Source organism: Saccostrea cucullata, unplaced genomic scaffold, assembly GCF_032062105.1.
Source record: "Saccostrea cucullata isolate Sc308-1 unplaced genomic scaffold, CSIRO_AGI_Scuc_v1 ctg3412, whole genome shotgun sequence".
NCBI classification, from domain to species: domain Eukaryota; kingdom Metazoa; phylum Mollusca; class Bivalvia; order Ostreida; family Ostreidae; genus Saccostrea; species Saccostrea cuccullata.
Window position 1 is genome coordinate 1 of NW_026932894.1, and position 25,061 is coordinate 25,061.

The 25,061-nt window shown below is 32.0% G+C and overlaps 1 protein-coding gene across 1 annotated transcript; it reads right to left on the reverse strand.

Moving 5' to 3' along the window:
* Positions 1 to 2,705: 2,705 nt before the first annotated feature.
* On the reverse strand, positions 2,706 to 23,221 carry LOC134236414 (fibropellin-1-like). Its single transcript, XM_062718582.1, has 19 exons — positions 22,969 to 23,221; positions 22,600 to 22,820; positions 20,322 to 20,500; positions 19,019 to 19,122; positions 18,494 to 18,759; positions 18,049 to 18,207; positions 17,826 to 17,866; positions 11,603 to 11,716; positions 11,406 to 11,519; positions 9,997 to 10,110; positions 9,691 to 9,804; positions 9,493 to 9,606; positions 8,654 to 8,767; positions 8,334 to 8,447; positions 7,757 to 7,854; positions 7,603 to 7,661; positions 4,073 to 4,245; positions 3,781 to 3,886; positions 2,706 to 3,573 (listed from the first exon to the last, which is right to left on the reverse strand). Exons 1-19 carry the CDS (start codon positions 23,113 to 23,115, stop codon positions 3,390 to 3,392), a joined length of 2,535 nt encoding a protein of 844 aa, XP_062574566.1. The 5' UTR covers positions 23,116 to 23,221; the 3' UTR covers positions 2,706 to 3,389.
* Positions 23,222 to 25,061: the final 1,840 nt, after the last annotated feature.

Sequence of the window (25,061 nt, forward strand, 5' to 3'; positions counted from 1 at the left end):
AAAATTTTAAACATTTGGTGAATCTAAGCAGCTTGATCAAAGTTATCTTATACATTCAGAAAAGAAAAACAAAAGTGGGGGTCTATGATATAAGTTTTTAAATGTTACTAAAAAAGTGTTAATTTAATGCTAAAATTGCCTCAATTTTTTCCTGGACTTCTAGAATGTGTGTATTAATTATATTACACAATATAATAAACGAATTCATAAGAAATTATTAGAAACATATGTTTTTAAGACCCAGTTTAAAAATAATAGATAGGAAACACATACCTCTAAAACATCGGAGGTGGGATCACGTGCCATAGCTAGAGGAGTGAGCATCCCCTACCGACAGGTCACACCTACCGTATGCTCTTTATCATGATCGGGAAATAACGGAAAAGAAGAAGGTATGGTTTCCATACAAATTTTGCCCTGTGATTTTCTAAAAAAATGAAATGCTAATTATGCTAATTATGACGTCATAAACATGTACATTTTCCCGTATTTTCTTAAAAAGTTGCAGAAGATACCAATTTTCAATGGAATTTTCTTTCAGATAACATTGTCCACAGGCATCGCCCACAAAGATCTTGAGATATGTGATTTGTTATTGAATTTTGCAAAAAATATCAAAAAATTAACGTGGGCGACGTCTGAGGACACTGTTTTCTAAAGGAAAATCACCCTTGAAATGTGCCATTTTGAGGCTTTTTCTGTTGAAAATAGAGAAATGCTTCACATTAATGACGTCATATTAGCAGAATGGTAAACCTTCATGCCATATTCTTTCCTGATTTATGATAGTGATTTATTTAACTAATATTTAAGCCAGTTTCAAAACTTTTTTTATGTCATCACATTTTTAGGGCACAATAAAGCTAAAACCATACCTTCCTCTTCGTCGTCAATTCAGTTTGTAAATAATGGACTAACAGCTACTATGAAAAACGCCAGTCAACAATTGACTCCATGATAAAATGTATTAAGATAGGTCCGTACTTTCAAAATTTTCTGTCAAATTAATAATTTTTTAATTTGAATACCTTAGATAAGTCATAAACTAACTAAAACATCCAAAAAAGACATATCTTTGCAGGTGAATTATCATACAAGATATCTCAGAGTACATACCTCTATAACTTCAACATCCAAAATTGATCTTAAAGAAGTGAGATATCATATTTCATTTAGCTATGCACCAAATTACATTGAATTTATGTTTAAACTTATGAAAATCAAAAATATTCATTTGCCAAGAGAATATTTGAAATCTTTACTGGAAAACATTAACAAATTGATGTTGAATCTGCCCACGTCTTTCAAATAAAAATTTCAAAATTGCTTTATTTTTAATATTTCTCAAAATCGAAACTGTTTATGTGCCATTTTTTTCTTTAAATATATTAAGAATTATATCTAAGGTTAACAAAAACACATAGTTTATTATGTTCAACCAGATGAATTTAACAAAACAGCCTTTTGAACACGTATACCCCCATATTTTAAATATCAATTTTTCAATCATTTTTGTTAAAATTTTTTAAAAAGTTAAATTTTAAAAGACGATATAGGCTTTAAAATCAATCAAAATAGATCTCAAGTTAATTAAAAAATAAAAAGCATTAGGTCTATAAAGCAATTAAGAATTTTGTGTCTGTGTATTACTAAATGACATATAGTTCCTACGGACAGAGTGCAACGTGTTAAAATTTCCTTAAATAACGATGTTAAATGCTCAATTACATTAAAATAAACAAATACATACTTGCTAAATTATTTTCAATCATCCAAGAATAGATTTTTTCAACAGATAAGTGATAATCAGAATTTTATATTTGTGTGTAAAATTAAAATCGGATCCGTTAAAGTATGGACCTTCCTTAAGCTCATGGGATAAATCGTATCGACATAAAATGGAAATAACCGTTATTAATTAATTGGCAATACTTCGTCGATAGATCTAAATGTCGAGTTGAAGGTAACATTTAACAGTACTGTGTATACTGTGTATACTTCAAAATGGAAAAATTGATCATTTCCTTCTTAAAAACCTTCCGCCACAAAATAGAGTTCTTGACTTAATCCTATATTTGAATGCAATTTAATCGCAGTTTTTTTTTCATTAGATATACTCTAAATTGCATTATAAAATCCAAATTTAATGTAAGAACTTAAAAATGATGTAGATTTTTGGAAATAAAGGTTCAGATCAAAATCTGCTCAAATACTCAGGATCGCACCTCCTTAAGAAAGCCATACGTTATATGAACCTTCAGATTATTACGCATTCCAATAACGAGATCACACTAGAAATAACTTCATTATACTTTATGTAAAACTATAAATAATTTAGCATATTTTTGTTAAAATTCAATTTGTTTTTAAACCTCATCTCCGCGACTTTACTTTGTACCGAAAGTACATTTTTTTCTTATCGATATAAATATGCAAGTATTTATTATCCAAAACCCTGTGAATAGTGATTGAATGACTGATTGTTGTTTTATATCCTCTAAGACGTCACAATACACCTATGATAGTCTTCAAATTTTTACCTTTACTCGGCGTCCAGGGCTATCGAACAGAAAGGGTTCTTCATCTTTTCAACGTCCAGTTTGACACGGGGCCTCGGATTTTAAAGTCTCATTTAAGTGCATAATGAAAGAAAATTCATTTTTTTTGTTTCATGTTTACGTATTAAATTTAACGAAGCGCTTGGAACACAAATCGCACAAATTACTTTTCAATCGCGAAGCAATCATCCTTCCACCAGGCTTCCACAAAAGGCACTCGTTGTAGCAAAAACTATTATGAAAAATAACAAGAACGATTTTTGCTATAAAAAATAAAATTTTATAAATTATCAGGAATCAGGATATATATTGCATGAACTTGTAAACATTTATGGAATAATAAGAGTTCAATAAGCAATCGACACTCGCCCAACAATTATCTTCTTGCACTGGCACTATTTCAAATCCTGTGAAAATAAAAAATGCAAGTGAAGGATTGAAGTAAACAAAATATCATTTTTTTATCAAATGGATTTTTGAGATGAAATAGCGCAAAATGAATGTGAAGATTCTGCATATTAAATATTCATGTATTTATATTAATAAGATAGGGAATTTATCACTTATTCTTCTCTGCTATGAACAATCTGAAATAAGAAAATAAATTGTTAATTTCCTGTTAACTTAAATCATGGTTAACGTTATAAGTATTATGCATGTACAAATAAAAGAAATAATTAAACAATAACTTATTATTCAACATATAATTACATGCATGGAATTTCAGAAATAAACAAACAGTAGTTAACAAATAACACATAAATAAACATTCACACTCCCTTTCACTCATGTTTAGAAATTAAAAACATGATCAAATAAAATAATCACAAGTTAAAAAGAACAAAATAAAGTGATTAAAAGTTGAATTGCATACTTTGTAATTCTTTGTAATACTTGTCTTTTTTCCTTTATAGAATACTTAAGATAAAATACTTGTATAACTATTGCATTTATCACAGCATCATTACTGCATAAATCACAACAAAGAAAACATTTATACTTACTAATAATGGGACTGAAACGCAAATTAAAAAAGATTGATGAATGATATGTTAAGTTTATTCTGAAATGCGGGGGGGGGGGGTCTACGTCCAGTTCTGTTTTTCTTCGGAATACATAAGGCTTGTTTAAAATTTATCATAATGAGATTAACTTATTAGTAAACTTTGCACAATTGATGGAGAAGTAAAGAGAAATATAAAAACCGTTTGTATATGCTTACATGCAAGCCACTGTGTGATTGATAAATTCTTGACAACTATATCCTACATCACATGCTCCTTGTGAGTTTACAACAGCACATCCATCAGATGAGTTGGCTATAATAACTACAAAGAAACAGGAACATATTTACTGTAAATATAATCACGGCTAATTTTATGCAGTTGTGCTCATGTATTAGATAAATTTGATTAATAGGTGACTCAAGTAAATAACTTTTTATTAAGGAAAAACAGCATAAATATTTCCCATTGGAAAAAAATATAGATTGAAAACACTATAAAATTTATTACTCTTGCCGTATGTTGAGTGTTGTATTGAAGCAGTGGTAACGTTGACTATTTCTCCCGAGAAGTTGACAAATACCATACCATTCACAAGCTTGTACACGGTGTCAACGACGAGTACTTTTGATGTTGGACTGTCTGGTATGACGAGGTCAAAGTCAACAATTAAGCTTCCTTTCCTTTTAAATAAACAAATTATGTTTCATATTAAATATTAGGAATGTAAAGATAAAGAATCATAGCTGTTTTAAAGGGGCATTGACACAGTTTCAACTGATTTAAAAAAAGTAAAACAAAACATTTTAATGTTTACAATTCCTAACTACGAGGGACGATCAGAAAATTTTGCAAGTATATCTATAAAATAATGAAAACAATATATATCAAAATGTAATCTAGTCTAATCCTTCAAAGTAACCCCTTTTACATTCACACACTTTTGCAATCTGCATACCCATGATTTGAAAGCCCCGAGGTAGTCTTCCCTTGGAATACTGTTTAAGCACTGATAAACAGCACTACCAACTGCACTGCCCGAAGTATAGCGACGTCCAGACAACATTTGTTTCAGTCTAGGAAATAAGAAAAAGTCACAAGGACTTACGTCGGGAGAATACGGGGGATGTGGGAGCTGAACAACCTTTTCATACTTCAAAAAACATTGAACTGTTTTACTCTTATGAGCCGGAGCATTGTCATGAATGAGCTTTATATTATGTTCTTCAAATCTGTCTTTGGTCTTTTCTTTTCATATACTTTATTTTTTTCAGTACATTATTTTTGTAAAATTGTCCCGAGATACCTCTACCTTGTGCAGTTGAAATTTGCACAACTGGACCACTAGAATTAAAGAAAATAGCTTATAATATCTTTTTAGCACTCCGACACCTTTTTGCAATGACAAGACGCTCGCTATTCTTCCTTACCCACATCATCTTGTTATTTTTTCTTTGCGGCTCAAAAAAAGTAAATCCAAGTTTCATCACCTGTTAGCAAGTCAGAAAATTTTCTCCTGTCACAGTTTTTATAGATTTTTGACATTTCTAAAGCAAATTTCAAACGCGTTGTCTTTTGTTCTGGTGTCAAGAGATTCGGTATCCATCGTGCACATACCTTCATAGGTGGAAGTGCTTGGTCAAAATTTCATGTACCTTTGCTGATGAGATACCAACAACACTAGCAATATATTTTAGAGTATATCTACCAACTTCCTCTGCCATTTTCTTAACGACAGCCACTTTTCCATCAGTAACAACTGTCTTTGGTCGCCCTGTTCTCGAAGAATCTTTAACGACGTCAACGCCATTCTTAAACTTTTTCAACCAACGACAAACTGTGCTTAACGAAACTGCAGAATCTCCATAAATCTGACAAATTTCATTCAAAATTATTTTTGCAGGTATATCAAGAATGCCTCTCACTTTTATATAGGTTCTTATTTCAGCCTTAACTGCAGATTTCATATCACTTGGTGTAAATGGTCAGTGTGTACTATCCCTTCTTCTTTTGTATGTAACTTTTGAAATAGTGAATAAAACGATAAGAAATTTTAGACAGACACAGGTAATGAATGTATTATCGTTTTACAAACAGCGTGACAGTTTGGTTGATAGGGCGCTAAAATTTTGTATGCCAATTATCATTTTACTCCTCGATTAGACGATTGATTTCAATGGAATTAATGATACTTTGCAAATGAAACAGGGAACCCAACAATGCCACTGACAATGCTGACCAATCGTTTTGAATGACATGTTTACGAGTATACAGTTAACAACAATTACATGTGGACGGACAAAGCAAGTTTTACAACCTATAATGATAGCTATATTAGTATAACAGTAGCAGAGTAGTCTTGCTTACTAATTCCATTCTTTGAGTTTTCTTATACATGCACGTAGGCCTATACAATGCTATATAAAACCCCATGCGGTCAAATCACAACAAATATAATACACGCTTTTTTGAAGGACAGAAAGCGTTCTTAGACAGACCACGTGTTGCTGGTGAGTACAAATGCCGCATTGGTGAACGATCATTCAATGTGATTGTCCCGTATTATCAGGATATTGTTGTATTCTGAGTTTCATATGCAAATTATAATCCATTCCATTGAAATCAAACATCCAATCAATGAGTAAAATGATAATCAGCATACAAAATTTTAGCACGCCCTATCAAGCAAACTGTCACGCTATTTGTAAAACGATAATATCTACCCGACCGTGACATTGGTTTTGGTCATCTACGAAGAACATCTATGGAATAACATTACTTGCATTATATTCTGATCGCCCCTCGTAAGGCACCACCTAATGATTAGCAAAAATTTGAACATCATTTGTTGATTAACAAACGAGATACAGAACTTAAAGTTCTTCATAATGTAAACAAGGCTTGTGCCATGCTTTTATTTACATATAAAAATATCATATTTATAACAAAATGAAATTCAATAAATCAATAAGAACTGTTGAATCGTATTTAAAATTAACTTTTTTATTGAAATTATCTACTTTGAACGAACATATATTAGTATATGAACCTGTGTAAACAAAACAATGGCACAGACCTTGTTTACATAAAAAAGATTTGGAGCTCTAAATCTGTCTTGTATTTCGACAACTGATGTTCAATTTTTTATGATCATTAGAGAGACTCTAGTGAAATGTTTGTAAAAATGGAAAAACAAATTTTGAAATTTTAACTGAAACTGTGTCCATGCCACTTTAATGTCAATACAATTATTTAGCTACTCAATTTGAACATATGTCAGCGATATAAATCTTTGTAGTGATAAAAAAATCCCTCTTAACAGAATTGTGTTAATTTAAAAACATGCAGATGAAGGACATATTTAAAAACAATTTATATCAGTTTAAACATCCTTAATCTACTTTTATTCTTATGCACAAAAATGTAACATGTTATCTGAAAGATCTCGTATTGGTCAACATAATTTGATTATTTTGATAATATTTCCATTGTCATTTTACGCATAGCATTGACTGTTTCACTTCACATGCATATCATTAATCTTTGATGAAATAAACAATTTATTTACATACAAGACGACCCAATAACTAAGGGCCTTTTAACTTTTATCCAAAGTTATCCATTTGGATACTTGAAGAGGAAGTAAAAATTATCCATTTCATTTATATGAATTAAAAAAAAAAATCACTCTTTTTCTTAAGATTTTTCGATACATTCCTTCAATTAATTTGTTTTTGACGTACTGTATTTTAACAAGTTTGAATACTGAAATGTTAATATCACAACTTTGAGAAAATAATTTTGTTTCTAATATACTTTTTGAAATCAGTAAAAAACCTGCAAGCCAAAAAAAAAGAAAATAAATATTTTTGATATAAAATGGAGGGATGGAGAAATTGATATTCGAGGATATTCGAGGAAATATGCCGCAGACTTTCAAAGTAATAATAAATAATTAAACCCTTGGGGTAAATATTACCTTTTCTTTCATATATACATCTGTATTTAAAAAGTAATAACATGCTACTTTATAAACATACCTGAAGCTTTTTATTACGACTTTTGATCCAACGATTCGTTTACTGTAAACATCAGTTAACTAAAAAGTAAAATCAGATGAATGTTTGTTATAAATGATCATGTAAAGTTGATATTTAATTCAAAAGAGATATAAATACTTACCGCTACTTGAACTTTATTCTTTACTTTGATATAATCCTCTTCTATGCTCAGATTTTCTGTTGTTGTTACGTCGAGATTCAAGACAAGCGTATATTTCATTAAATTCGATTCTTCAAACAAAATACGTAAAATGGTCACAAAAATCCCCAAAAGAGAAACATATTTTAAAGGTGTCATTCAAAAACAAATCTGAGGTGCAAGTGATGATGATAATACTCAAATACATTTCATTCGACTGATAAGAATAGAAAAATATATCAATTTTAATTTGAATTCTTAAAATTTTTAAAAGTAAAAAACCATGCCACTCCACCTACTTGTAGAGCAATCTGTACCATTAAACTCGACATCACACTGACATTCGTACTCATTGATCAAGTCAACACAGGTTCCATTGTTCTGACAAGGCAATGAAGTGCACTCATCCACATCTACACAGTTAAAGTATAAGAATTTTCCCGTGAATCCCTAATCTGAGTATTGGCAAGATAAATTTCTTTGCACAATATTATAATTTATAGGGAAATATGAAAAGATTTTTTTTTTGCATTTTTGAGTAAAATATAACTCTTTATTTTAATAATCTTACTATTTGTACAATTAGTGTCATCGAATCCCGCAGCACAGTTACACTGGTAATCATTGATGAGATCAAGGCATGTCCCATTGTTCTGACATGGATTTTCAGCACATTCATCAGTATCTGTAATAATTTGTTCTATTGAATATCCCTCTCTCTTAAAGAAAGGATATTACATGTTCTGTTGCTGATACGTTCGAACAACAAAAATATCACTTTATTATATTATCAAAAAGTTTTTTTATTAAACGAAATATTGACAGTGTGTGTTGTGGTTTCTAAAATGTCATCAATAGGTTCATTTGTCTGAATTTTTTAAATTTACTTACTCTTCTCGCAGTTTGGTCCATTAAATCCTGCCTCACAACTGCAGTTGTAATCATTGATGAGGTCCACACATGTTCCATTGTTTTGACACGGATTTTCTGCACATTCATCTATATCTATTACAAATAAAATTGATATGATATGATTTAGAGATAAAGAATAATCAATGGTTTGCAATATTGAATCGAATCAGTCATTTAATTCACTACTGGTAAATGATTTCTCAAACTTTCACTTGATGGTTTGCAATTAATTTATTTCACCACTGGCATGACTGGTAAAAGGTTTCTAAAATGTTCACTAGACTTTTGAAATGAATGTGTGTAGTATAAAAGCCTGGAAGAAATTGATTATACAACTGAAAAAGATTTCTCCTATGGAGCTTATGGAGATAACGAACAGTATTGAAGATCAAAAGCCCGTAAAAGAATACAAAATAGGAGCAATGCAAACACGGACCATCAAAACATCAGATTTGGTATCAGGTTATGATGTTGATAAAGAAAAATAAAATCTCAAGTAATGACTAAGTGAGAGCAGTTTTGTAAAGAATATTGTCAGGAGATATTAAGGAATAGAGGGATAATTCAGGGGACGTCAGAAAGTGGTGAAGTTTAACAGGGGTTAAGTCAAGGTACGTCAAGGGGTAGAATACTTTCAAAATATCTTTGTCTGTGATGGAATACATAGACTGATGTGGGACGTCAGACTTGAGTAATTGTCAGATAAGGATTAAAATATATCTTGAATGACCTTTAAAAGATATCTTAAAGTTAATATATATCTTCCAGATAAAGTCAACATTTCCAGGAAAAAAGCATGGTTCGTTTTATATACTCACTGTTTGTACAATTCGTGTCATTGAATCCTGCAACACAGTTACATTGGTAATCATTGATAAGATCAAGGCATGTTCCATTGTTCTGACATGGATTTTCAGCACATTCATTAATATCTGTAACAAATGCTCTATGTTAAGCATAACTGATTTTAAACTAGTCTAATTCACCGTCAATTCATATCATTTTCATTGGCTTACCTTCCTCGCAATTGGTTCCATTAAATCCAGGAGCACAGCTACACTCATAAGCATTGATGCGGTCCGCACATGTTCCATTGTTCTGACAAGGACTATCAGCACATTCATCAATATCTGTAAAAACGTCTTTCATGTAATCTCAACTTTCACTTATACAAAGGATATCAAATGTTCTTAAGCATGGACATTCCCAAGTGAAATAAATCAACTTAAAAATGTTTCTTATTAAATGAACAAACTGCACAATTGTGATATCTAAAATGTGATCCATAGTTTCATTTGTCTTAATATCATTAATTTACTTACTCTCCTCACAGTCTGTTCCATTAAATCCTGCCCCACAACTGCAGTTGTAATCATTGATGAGGTCGACACACGTTCCATTGTTTTGACAAGGATTTTCTGCACATTCATCTATATCTGTTACAAATAAAATGCATGTAACGGTTGATTTTGCGCATATTAAAAGAACGCGAAACGCGCACCATACCGACAGTCTATTTATAGAGTTTCTGTCCTTGCGCCAGGTATTTAATTTTATTTAGAGATTATATTATTAAAAACTTTATAAAAATTCTATTTGAATATTAAACTAGTTGTTTTCTATTTTTAATTAATTTTCAGTGCAGTGATTTGAATTTATAAAATTATTATTTTGTTTGAGTAAATCTCTAAGATTTAAACTGGTTCGTCAAGTTATTTATATATATTCACTGTGCTGACGCCCCTGTGTTGAATGGAACGTGTTCGAGTTTGAGAGTGATGCGTGTTACGGTAAGAATGGTGTTAATCTTGTGTTTTATTTAACTTGAATTACTCTGAATATTATATCTTTTTATCGTTAATATAATAAATACCGGTATATTGTTTATTTCAATGTAGAGACCACACACGTAGTGTAAAAATTTCATGTATGAGTGACCGGGTGTGGCATCGCCATATTTTGGTGGTATGTGTTCGCTTGAATTTAACTTGATATGCTGATTAATTATTTTATGTTTTGTTTGTGTGTTCTATTGGTAATGTGTGTATATATTTTTGTTTGTTTGTAGCTCATTGCCAATTTGAAAATTTAATTAAAATAAAAGAACCGTAAAAAAAAGAACTTGACTTTACTCGTTACATGCATAAGATATGACTTAGAGATAGAGACCATTCAATGGTTTGCAATTGAATCGAATCAGTCATTGAATTATTTACTGGTAAAGGATTTCTTAAACTTTCACCTGATGGTTTGAAATTGGATTGGTAATTTATTTCACTACTGGTAAAGAGTTCTCAAAAACTTTCAGAAGACATTGAAAAAGAAGGTGTTTGGTTTGCAAGTAGAGAAGAAATTGATTGTACGACTGTCAAGAAAAAATCTTGAGTAATAACTGAGTGAGAGTAGAATCGTAAGGGGTTATATCAAGGGGTGGAATTAGCTGTCGGGAAGAATGAACAGGGAAATGTTCGGAGAGAGTCTGGATGACACAGGAGAATTTCAGAAACTGGAACCTCAGTTTTTTTAATCTAAGGAGAAAACCTCTCAGGATTTAAAGTAGAAAAACATTATCACTTTGAAGAGTGCGAGGTACTGAAGTGACAAAAGATTCTGCCACACGAATAAAGTGAATCAAGGATTAATATAGAACATGAAAGATCTCTAAAATATCTTCCAGAAAAAGTCAATCTTTCCCTTGAAAATCATGAATCTTCTATCCTTTTACACTTACTGCTTGTACAATTCGTGTCATTGAATCCTGCAACACAGTTACATTGGTAATCATTGATGAGATCAAGGCATGTCCCATTGTTCTGACATGGATTTTCAGCACATTCATCAATATCTGTAATAGATGCTCTATGTTAAGCATAACTGAATTTTATTTTAGCTATTCATCGTCATTTCCTATCATTTTCTTTGATTTACCCTCCTCGCAATTGGTTCCATTCAATCCAGGAGCACAGCTACACTCATAACCATTGATGAGGTCCGCACATGTTCCATTGTTCTGACAAGGACTATCGGCACATTCATCAATATCTGTAAAACTTATTCTATATAATCGCAACTTTCAATTAAAGAAAGGATATCAAATGTTCTGAATCACAGACATCAAGTGAAATATGCCAATTGAAGAATATTTCGTATTGAATGAACAATTAACAGTTCATAGACATCAGGTAACACCAGACACTTTATGTGGCGATATGTCCCCCTTTTTAAGGAATTATATTCATTTAATATTTTAAAACCCTCTTTCTAGGCTTCATAAATTATGCTATGTGTCATTTTAATTATTTGACGGACTCGATTACGTAAATCAAGTTATACAATGGGTATGCATTGCTTCCGCGACATCTGCAGCACGTATTTTTTGGCGTGATATTTTAACAAATATAAGTACATGTGTTTGTTTCCATTATACAAACAGACTTCATGTTAAGGAGGTTCGATCCTGTGCTTTTATGCAGATTTTGGTCAGGACCTCTATTTCTAAAATTCTGTAGTATTTTAAAGTTCTATAACATTAAATCTGGATTCTACAATGCAAATCAAACTTTATCTAATGCAAAACCCGTGATTTTTTCCCCATCAAAATCGGATTAAGCAAGGAACTATTTTTTGTGGACGAAGTGTTTTTTAGAAGATTTTTTTTGAAAATTAAACAGTACTGTTAAATTTACCGGTAGATTCCTATTTTTCCTTGATTGATTGGACACAGAGCTGTTTTTCCCAGTGAAAGTTTTATGCTGGTTCTGAAATATCTATTTAATGATTTCTAATGAATTCTTTCATATCATGACAAATATAGTTGATATATTCTGAAAGCCCAGGTAAAATCGACCCAACTTTAAAGCTGACATGAACTCTTAAAAAGGCATCAGTTTTCATCTTCGTACGACTTACTACATTCCTGTACGCCCTTGTCCGACATATTTGTTCGATTCCGCCATAATTAATCAAAGATTTTTGGCCACCTGTACCGGCTATATATAGCCTTGCAGAATTGTATCACTTGAGTGATTTTCTAGCTTGGCTGTGGACATGTACACATCTCCGATAACATAGTTTTTAGAAGTCCATAAACTGACCCAATACATGTTTGAAAAGAAAGAATTCAACAAAAAATAGAACTATACCGAGAATTAAATTAGTTTTGAATGCATTTGCTGCAATATAGAAAATACACTAACACGGAATACATTCACGTACAGGAAAAACCCATGCAGGTCGAGAAAACGCTTCAAACGCAGTGATAAAACATTTACCTGAATATACTGCTATCGTTACAGGGATGTGCACATGTCGAAAGAATTATCCCATGTTACTTTTATTGAAAAATGTATCTCAGAAGTCATGTAATCCAGTGCTAACTCAAAAGTAAAAGATGCTGGCACACACGTGGCCCATGCCGATCATTTTATTTTGGTCATGGAAAATATCAAAGGTTGAAAGCTCAGTGGGGTTGATTGAAAAAATGCAAGTAATTTTTTCAAAAATAAACATTACTCTTGTCTGTAAATGTTGTAAATAAAATTTATGATTACATGGTATAACTTCATTAAATTTATAATAAAGCATGCATATTACGAATCATTCACCTTTTGAAGATATTTTCCTGTGATAGGAGGGGGGGGGGATAAATCATGCATATTTACATTCTCATAAAAATAATTTGATAAAAAAGTCTGAAACAGATTGGATTTATTCATGATTAATTACCGGTATTATCAAATATTATTATTAGACCGAATATAATTTTATTTAAAGTGATTTATAATTTTATGCACACTGCCGGGTAGCTGCAGATCTGTAGCGTTATGGTTTTATATATTTGTCTTTGAAAATAACGCTACAGATCCTGTAAAGCAAAAAATGTGCAATTTACGGCGCAATAATTATTTTTTGCGCGTTTTTGGAGAGAATTTCTCCACTTTCAAGCATTGGTCAATCAACTACCTTTCACTCCCTAATTCTAGACACATTCTGTAGCCAACCATTTATAGTTGTCTCTACAGGTAATAGAGTCGCTAGAAGTGAATTTTCAGCAATATAACAAATAATTTTAATCAAGCGAGTTTATCACTTGTAGAGACGAATACAAAGGTAAAAACTTTCACAGATTCCTTAGGTTTATTACATATTACCATTGTGCACCTCCTATTTTACTTCTTGATCCGACACGTATTTTGGGTTTAGCGACAACAGCAAAATATGGACTTTGCCATTATAACCAAATGGGAAGGCAGGGTATCATTTAGTGAGCTCATTGCTCACAAAACCTCTAGTTTCTCTTTCAATTTGGGCGTTTGGGTTAACTTCTTGTCCAAATTAGAGTTATTATTGAATTTATGAAGTTTCGACATCCCGCCTGAAAAAAATCCTTGATCTGTCCTAAGGCTAAATAAATGGTACAGCACAAAATTCGAAGGATCTTATACCTATTATTGCCCTAACGGATGGTTACAGAGAGAGAGAGAGAGAGAGAGAGAGAGAGAGAGAGAGAGAGAGAGAGAGAGAGAGAGAGAGAGAGAGAGAGAGAGAGAGAGAGAGTTTGTTCAATATACAAGAGTAAATAAAAATTATCCGTATTCAACCAGTATCAAGTATCCCTACCCTATCTTATCTCCCAAATACTCCTACAGAAATTATTTTTATACAAAAAATAGCTAGACTATCAGGCAGGGATACTGAAATCTCGAAAGACTCTCTATATCAACATAATTATAAAACAGTTACATTCCTCAAAATGCACATACTTTGTTGTCGGAGTGACACATTTTTAAAAAATCTCAAAAACGAATTCGATAGAGATGTCTGTCTTCCAAGAATATTTAAATAACGGTCATGTCAATTATTTTTGTATGCCCCCCTCCCCCCCGCCTAAAAAAAAATCAAATGCCTAAATGTCAATCTGAACAGGGGCTGACCTTTCTCCGTGTGTTTGTGTGTTAAAGAACGTATACATGTACACATAAAAAATAGTATTCTGGTTAATTGCTTTTAAGATTTGAAATAGATAATTACCGTACATCAAATTACTTGGTTTAGATTTGAGATTTGTACTAAAATAATAAGTTATAATTGACAAATGAATTTTGCGACGCAAACCAACTGCAGACTATATACATGACTTTGTATAGAATCTATATTAGAACTACATGTAGATAGACAATTCACAATTATAGCTTATGAACAGCAGTTATAATACCCCCCCTCCCTTTCAGCCGCGCAAATACCAAATAACTTCTCTTTCCACTTGTGATATTTTCCCTGACCAAAACTGATCAGCACGGACTAAGTGTATCGACGTGCTAGTCTGTACGGAGTAATGACAGTGTGTTTACTATTGAGCTTTTACGGAGTTTATGTAATAGTAAGATCATATGAAGAGAAATCTTCGTCATGAAGAATGGGCGGAGCGAAGCGGAGCCCATTCTTCATGTCGAAGATTTCTCTTCGTATGATCTTACTGACTTAGAACAGAACCTCAGCCAATCAAATGAATGGATTAAAAATAAACTCCTCCCACGGCTGTGTCATATAAAAGGCTCAACTTGACCGCTTGTTGTACATATCGAGCACGCAATCAATATCGAACACACGCGGTTTTAGAATGGACTCCCAACCATTCAGGTCAGCACGGGATTATATGAAATATTTTGATTTACTAGGAAAATGGTATGCACCTGAAGATATTAAAGTTACTGGACTAATGAATACCCATGTAACAAGAATTGTAAAATCTATATTTTTGAAAAATTCACCGATACTGTGTTGTCTTTGAACATTTTTCCTGGGGGTAAATGCCTCGCACCATAAAGTGAAAATTAGATAAATAAGCACTTTATTAACTCCTTTATACAATATATTTTTCTCAATGTCTAACAAAAATTTTGCACTGGTGTAGAGAGGGTCCTTAAGATGACAAGGCCCTAGTCAGCAGGAGTGGGTATCGCTGTCTAATATCAATTAAATTAAAAATTGATAAATTGTGATTAAATCTGTCTTCAAAGACAAGGTTCGTCTCGGATATACATGACGATGGTTGTATTTTCTGTATGTACCAAAATGTGAAAAAAAAATAATATTCAAAAAGGAGACAAAAGATTGCAGTGGAAAAAAGTGTAGCAAGGACTAGAAAGTTTAAATATCATTGTAAACAGCACGTGGGTGTTGAATAGTTTCTTTTTGTGTGCTGAACAAAAACCAATGAAGACACACCCAAATAACTGTCAAGTGAACCAATCAGACACCGTTGAATTTTTCAGAAATAGAAGAATTCTTCACCATGAGGAATCCATTCTTCGCGAGAAATGGTAGCATTTGATTGGCTGAATAAGTAGGTTATGTTCTAATTCTTTTTTTTTGATGCATATTTCAATAAATGGAATTCAGGGTGTATATCACTTGACTTGTGCACATCTTCGAACCGATGCAGTAACCTTATTACCAGGTATGGGTACGTTTACAGCGTTCGAGGCGTTTTCTCGATATACATCAATTGCATAGGAGCTGCAAATCAAAGACGTTGGTTGTTTTGTTCCATTTAAATGATATAATTTCAAAATGTGTTTGCAGATTTTACTGCTATTTATTTCAAGTTTATATTCTGCATAAATTGGCGCACTGTAAAAATACGTACTCGTGCATCTAAATTTCTCTTCCAAACTTGCATTTTTTTCTTTTGATTCAAATCAATAATTATTTCATAAATATGATTATTATGTTGTTTTTTGTAGTTTTGAAATGTCTTGATCACCTCATGTGTTCTCATATGCTTTACCATCGGAGATGTGCACAAGTCGATACCCAAACCGAAAAATCATTCAAGTGTAACGAGCGCATTCGGGTATATATCGTTACAATGAGACAATGTATCTGAAAGAAATATGGGTATGGGTATGGGTACGTTTACAGCGTTCGAGGCGTTTTCTCGATATACATCAATTGCATAGGAGCTGCAAATCAAAGACGTTGGTTGTTTTGTTCCATTTAAATGATATAATTTCAAAATGTGTTTGCAGATTTTACTGCTATTTATTTCAAGTTTATATTCTGCATAAATTGGCGCACTGTAAAAATACGTACTCGTGCATCTAAATTTCTCTTCCAAACTTGCATTTTTTTCTTTTGATTCAAATCAATAATTATTCAGAAATATGATTATTATGTTGTTTTTTGTAGTTTTGAAATGTCTTGATCACCTCATGTGTTCTCATATGCTTTACCATCGGAGATGTGCACAAGTCGATACCCAAACCGAAAAATCATTCAAGTGTAACGAGCGCATTCGGGTATATATCGTTACAATGAGACAATGTATCTGAAAGAAATATGGCGGAATACGGGTATAGTTGGTATGAAACAAGTCGTACATAGATGAAAACGTTGCGTTTTTGAGAATTCATGTCAGCTTTAATATAAAATTAACACATTATTAGTAATATCTAAAAATTTACATCACATACCCTTTTTTGTTTTTCTCTTCTGAATATATAAAATAACTTTGATCAATCAAAAGTTTAAGACTTAAAAAAAAATATTTCTTGCTTGTTAAATTTTCAGTGCAAGAAAAATCATATTTTATGAGTGCAGAAAGGTCAAATAATTGATTATGTTAAGTAATTTGAAACTTTGTCTTACCGGTAATCAAAATTTTGAATTTTTTTTTAAATAGACTTAAAATATATGTGTCCTATAGAGTATTTGGATAAAATAACATTGAAGGAATTTCGAATACGTCAAAGGTGTAATTCTTAATTAATACACAAAAGTAAAGGCAAAAAAGTAATATTAAATGTTCTGAGGTGCCAAAATAAGCATACCGAACCTCTTTTTAAATTTTTTTTAATTGAACTATATGTGTAGAAACTAAAATTATACTTAATAATTTAAGACTTTAAATATTAGGATACAATCTCCTGGTTGCAGGGAAACCATATGGAATAATTGCAAGTCCATGGAAAAATAATTATCATAATTTATTCTCAATTTTCTTTACAATAGAGGTGATTTAAGATTATACGTTAAATGCTTTAAATTTTATCAATTTTTCACACTTTCGAAAGACTATTAAAATAGGATTTTGTTTTATACGATATGCCTACCCATACACGAACATATAAGTCAATATATTATGATCTACCTGTAATATTCACCGTTATACATCGGGATCCAGTGGAGCGTCTGCAAGTGTAAATATAATTTTTGAAATATTTTATTACACTGTGTTCAGAAGTAATATTATATTTGTAACAAATTTAAAAAAAATTCAATTTATATAATTAAAAAATTCTATCGTAACTCTATATATATGTATGGTTTTCCAACACAAATTATATATTTTGTAAAGAAATAAATTAGTTTACCTATAGTTTGATTCTGCTGAAAAACACACGACATGTATTCCTATTTCCTCAGCTAGTATATCAGTCTTTGAAATAGTTGTCTCATATTCGTACAGCACGGGATAGGAGATGGCAGATATTGTAAAATCAAGTGGTGACAAAATATGAAATCTAGATATACTGTAAAAGAATAAAGTCATATTACACCCACACATTGTGTTCTGTCAAATCATATTCACTTCCAAAATTCGAATCAGAAAAATTGAATAATAGCAAATAAATTCAATAAAAACAAATGATTACAGTGGAATATTAAGATGCTAAACTTAAAAAAAAAAAAAAAAAACAAAAACAAAAACAAAAAAACAGTGAAAAGGCTTCTTGGGTTCTGGAATTTGTTTCTAACTAAGGAAATGAAGCAATTTACATTATTAAATTTCCAAGAAAATACGTATTTATTTTATACCTTTCAGGTGAAAAAGATATCCTAGCTCTTGCTTTAAACTGTAATGAGCCATTGTGAACTTGTATGACAGTTCCCTCTGTAGGTGTAGGGGAGATAAAATTTGGTGAATAATAACAGGCACCATCAGAAGTTACTGTTATAATGAATTGTAAAGGAATGCTACTCAGGGGAGTAGTTGAAGTAGAGTTTTGAAAATCTTCTATTTGTATCGCCATGGCATAAATTCCATCTGATGCCCAGTCAACTATATATAATTCACACAGTGTCTACAAGTAAGAGAACTGAAATGTGAAAATCTAACTCTGACAAGTTTAAGAAAATAAATTGGGAGAACATGTTAATTTTAAAGTAAATAAGAATAGATCTAGCTACTGTAGTAGATATGACCTAATGAAAAGCACTAAACAGACATTTATGCTCATATAAGTCAGAGAGTGATATTTGTTTTTAATAATAGTTAACCATGTATCTGTAAGCTTGCAGTATAAATGTTCTCTGTGATGATATTTAAGAAAAAAAACTTACTTCAAAAATCCCGGCAAGAATGCTTGTTTTGTTACAAATATCTCCACACTCTTCTGTTGTTGCGGGGAGACGACACCGAACGTTGTCTCCGTCGTAATCCGCCACTTTGAATGTAAAAATGGCATTTCTTCATAAAATAAACAGGTACATGCAAATCACTTTTGATGTTTAATACTTAAATCTACAATTCTATTACAATTTTTACTTTTGATCCCTAATTGTGACTTCTTTAATTTTACGTTACGCTTTTACATATCTTAAATAGTTATTTACTAGTATTCTGACCAAGCGGTTCTGGAGAGGAAGATTCTTTTCAATGGTTTTCTCTTAGATTATTCGTATTATCTGTTCTTGAAAAGAAATGGTCTTTCGTTTGATAAAAGGAGTCTTCTCAGTATATAGGTGCTTTATTTAAAGTGAAGTGAATAGCAAATTTATCCGAATATTTCCAAAGATGTAGAACATATGTATTTTAAATCTAACAAAAAGTTTTCTTTCGAATAAAAAATCATAAAGACACGTGTATTTTCTTTAAAAATGAACAAAAAAATTCAAAGAAGTGTGGTCCCACGCTTTCGGAGTCTTAGTGGATGGGATTTTACCACTAGTATTTATGGCATATTGTGTCAAATATGAATGCCCTATCAAATATCACCAACGGTAACATTTTTGAAAATTAACTAAATATGAAAATCAAGGTCAATAGGTAAAAAATCATAGCATCCCCAGAAACATCTTGTTACAGGTAATGCACATATCAAATATGTGCACATATCAAATATGAAAACCCTTTGAAGTTAACTTTAAGATCAAGTTCACAGGGTAGTAAATTTAGGAAGGCATTGTCACAGGTAACATACATACGTAATTTAAAAACCTTATCTTTTCCTTTTTTAAAGTTTCGAAAAAATTCAATTAATGTTATTTTTTTTTAGAAAAGTAAATCAAACCTCAAGGTCAAAGTTACGCGGTCTGAAATAAAAATACATTTGAAAAGATCTTCTCACAGGTAATGCACATGTAAAACATGAAAACTCTATTTCTTCTCCTTCAAAAGTTATGACCAATGTTATTTTTTTGTGTCAGACAGACAGACTGTGAGACGAATGAGATTCAATGTCCCCTCGCTTTCGCAAAAGCGGGCGGGTGGGGGAGGGAGTTATAAAGAAGATGATCGCATTATCCATGATTTTTACGTTTTATAAAAACTAATAAAAAGTACGAGTCGTATGTATTTTGATTTTGACTTAAGTGAGGCAGAACCGTTAAAAGTAAAAATGGTGGAAGTGAAGTAAATTCAAACCTGGTATTATTATTTGCTCGCCATTGCACGAATTACCAACAATGATTGATGAGGCCATTGCTGAAACAGGAGACTGGTTGATTCTTCCGTTGTCGGTTCTTGTGGAGACGTCTACTGTCATTCGTAAGCTCCATGAGTTTGCAGAATATGCTAATAAAATCCAAGCAAAACCCGAATATCTGCGAAAATGTCAAAAACTAGCCATTAAAATAATTTCTTGAAACGTACAGAAAATTGGATTTCACCAAAAATAAGATCAATGGCAAATATATGACAAAATAACAATGGTATAAACAACACGTGGAAATACCTGTTACAAAATGTATGTACAATGAATTGTTCCTAAACCTAATTCAAAGAATCCTCGGATGTCATCTACCGTTAATTAAAGTAATCAAATCTACTGGAAACATACGGGCTTATAATTAAAGTTCCACCTGTGACGTTTTTAAAGATCCGTCTTAACTCTGCTCCAAATGTGTATTAATTTATTTCAATACATATTTGAGCTTGAGTGCAGTTTATTATCTCCATATATTATTTTTCTTCCAGAATGCATGTACATGTAACAAGCAATCTTTGAACATATTCCCGAAGATCGGTAAGAAAAACAAGAGGCATATGGACCACATCGCTCACCTGAGCAGTGTGGCTAGGAAAAGAGCAGAAATCAATGCATTTTTAGAAAGCTTAAAATACATGTGGTCCCGACCTACTCCTAAAAGGTGGAAGGGGGTGGAAAGGGGTGGTAGGGTTATGATTTGAATTAACTTGAATCTACATTTACTTAGGATGCTTGTCTTTGGCCTTCTGTGGATTTTTCCTCTATACGTTTGAACTTATATCTTGGCCTCACCTTACCCCTGGGGGTCATGATTTGAACAAACTTGAATCTACACTACCGAAGGATACTTTCATATAAATATGACTAAGCATGGCTTTGTTGTTCTTGAGAAGATTTTTAAAGATTTTTCGTATACATTCCTATGTTAAACTTTGTTCGTCCATTGTGACCCCACCCTATCCCAAGGATCGTGATTTGAACAAATTTGAATCTTCTCTACCTGAGAATGCTTCCACATTAGTTTCAACTTTTACCACCCAGTGGTTCTTAAGAAGAAGATTTTTCAAACACGCCACCAAATTTTAACTTTTTTTTAAATTATCCCCTCTTGAAGGAGGATGGGCCCTTCATTTGAACTAACTTGAATCCCCTTCACCCGAGGATGCTATTTGGCATCGGACTACAGACAAAATATAATCAGAAAACCTTGTTTGAGCTTTCAGCTCAGGTGAGCTCAAACGGAAAATCACGATTTATCTTAACATCCTTTGGAAAAATAGTTTCAACCAGGTAAAACATGTTTACGACTGTACTTGTCAGGACAAAGTTGAATTAACTTATCTCGATAATTGTTGCCATCCTAACCCCAAATCCCAATTAATGAAGTAACGGCATTTTTTGAATATAATTTTTGATTAAAAAAATCAATTTAATACAGCCGTTTAAATGATAGTTTTATATGATTGTATGAATTTCTGAAGACGAGAGAGGTTTACCAAGTTGGTTGATTTTCAGTCCCATTCGGTTCTATAAGCCCTCTTGATCTTATTGTCTAACGATCTAAATTATTTTTCTATGACTGAGAAATCTCAATTCATTCTGAACAACATCGCTTTAAATAAAATATTTGATTGAATTCTTGAGCATGATTTCTCTGGATCCGAAGAGAAATATTTGTCGACAGCAAAATGTCATATGCAGTGACAAAAAAGAAACTCTGGCGTGCTGAAAAAATAACAATGAGTTGAGGTTGGTTTTACTTTGAAGTCTTGATCTTCCAACAACTCAAAATGAGGAAGTACAACAGGAAATTACAAACTGTTAAGTTTTCAAAAGTTAGGACATTGATATTACAATGAATTTCATGTTATTCAAACCCTGACATAATTGATATAATTACCTTTTTTCGAATAAAAACAATATTATAGTACATGTAGCTCACAAAGATGTGAACAGATAAGGGAGATTGCTATAAATAACAAAGCCTTTGCAGCAACTCTTTTCAAGAGATAGTTGGCGGGGTGTTGGGGTGATATACTTTTTATAATGCCTTTTTGGATGTAATTAACATAATACAATAATCATAATATAATTGTAATATAAACATCAATTATGTGTAAATGCTTTGTTGGTCAAACCGTAAGCATTGTTCATGTTGTAATACCGAAAAAGAACCTGGTTTATATATGTAATCATAAATAAACCTAATCATACCCAATGGAATAAAGATTTGTTGATGTTGAGTTTGTGATTGTAAAATTGGTGTCGCCTTCACTATCCGCCCAGTTTTCAATGGAATTAGACTCTTTACACACCCCTATCATTGTTGTACTATCATTACAGCCACCTCCTGGGAAACAACCAATGCTGGCACTCGAGTTCCTATTCGGACAACTGTCATTATACACAAACGACAGACGGTGATGTATTGTTATCTGTGAGTTAAGGAACATTCTTTCCATTAAATAAGAAGTCATCTGTTTTAAGCAAGTTTTTTTTTACAATTCAAAAAATTTCATGCTCGTGAAGACCACTCAGTATAAAAGCAACCATTTAACTGTGTACAATTAAAACGAAACTTACCTGTGTTTCATTAATGGCTTTCCAGGATAACAGACCGCCACGGAATTTATTATGGTTTGACTTCACAAATGGTACAGCAAGCAAAACAAGGACTGAACACTTATATAAAAATATCATGATCTTAATCATATGGTATTCATAGCACATTCCATTATCCTCGTTTTATAATGAGTTCGATTATTCTGTTTTAATCACAGTTGCATATCTGGTATTTCAGTCTAATTACATGGTCTCCAAAAAGCAATTTGTGTGGTTTTAACAAACATTACACACTGTAATTACTCCTACTTGAGACTTTTAAATGTCATTAACGCAGCATATTGAGGAGACCAATGACTCGACGATGCCCCAAATTTCACTGGAATATTCCTGTATTCATGTTTTGTTCTTAATGTGTAATCTATATTAAATTTCAAACATGGTGCCCGGAGTTAAATATTTCTATCAAGCGTTCCAAACCTCATACCGTTATCTTTGTCATATGAAATGTGTAACTTAATTTAAACTAACACGGCTTCATAATGTATTTTTACAACTATAAACAAAAGTTTTAACCCCGTAGCTTAAGTTTTCCCTTCCCAATTTAATAATTTTAAAATGTTAGGTGTGGTACGCATATGAACTTTATATATCCTTCGATTTAATTACATGTAAATGGACAAGATCAACGCATTGCTTGTATATTCAGCTTTATCTACTCAGTAATTTTTCCGTAAATTTCTTCTGTAAAAAAGGACAACATTTCAGTAAATAGTTATCGGATATCAAGACAAGAGAAGTTAGGCAGAGAAAATCTCTTAGGAATTTTTTTCTATTATGTTGAGAGTATTGGTTATTGGGTATTAAAATATTTGCATCGGAGATAGTGAGGAAAATTCTGATTCAAATTTTTGTCGCTTTGAAATGTTTAAAGCTATGTTGTCTGCAAGTGTTATTTCAAACTATATTTGTATACCCGGTATGTGTTTTGTTTCCTTTTCGTCTGTCCATTTGTCAGTCTAGTTTTCTGCCTAACTATCATACAGCCTTTCGTTGTTATCTGAACGTAAATTTTTTTCTACATATTTGCAGATCTTGAGTCTACCTTGAAGAGTTTCAGAATAATCAAGTTTGTATTTCGATGAGGAAGCCTAAATTTTATGGGAAGGCATCTTACACTTGCGGGTAGGGTCTGACATTGCATCAGCAAACAAATTCCGACAAAACTGCTCAGTTTGGTAAATGGTTTAAACGATGTTCTCTTCCTTTCGCTTTCCGATCCCATCAAAATTTCTGGGTTTCCCCCACAATTTTGTCACATCAAAGGTCAAAGAAGACACAGCAGTCGTGACAGGTCGACAGGGTGCCTCCATGACATCAATTCCACTTATAAAGTTTTTAGTGGCCCTTGTTTGCTCATCGTTAAAGCGGACTTTCGAGCCTGGTTATTACTTGTTATCTGTATTTTTCTCTTAAATTACTCTAAGTCTGAAGAAATTAGAATAACACTTATGTGCTTAAGGTTTCGTCAAAGGTCAACATGTCTAAAAAATTATTTTTACAATAGCTCCAAAACTACGTGTGGTATAAAGTCAAAATGTTTACAATTTATAAATATATCATTGATTAATTGATAGAAAGTATCACTTGATAACAAATATTTCATAAAAGATATTTTTGAGAAAAAATTGTTTCAGAAAATGTGCATATTTAAAGAGAAATGCACCTGCCTAATTCTGTCCTTTTTGTGAAAACCATCATTGTAGAAATAATTTATGTTTATCATTGAAGGGCAAGTTGGACGTGAATGGTCTCTGAAAGGCTGTTATTGAAAGCATGACATGTATAAAGACAAGACCCCTGTAGAACCCGCCATTTGCAATGTACTTTCACTTTCAAGTCTTAATATTTGGACACAATAAACAGGGAAAACAATTTTCCAGAGGCTATCCAAGTCCAACTTGCCCTTCATTGATAAACATATTTTTTTTTCTGCAGTAATGGTTTTCACTGAAAGCACGGAATAAATTAGGTGCATTTTCTGAAAAAACATGCATTTTTAAAAAGAATTTTTCTCAATTTAAATATTTTTTCAAGTATTTTTTATCAAGTGA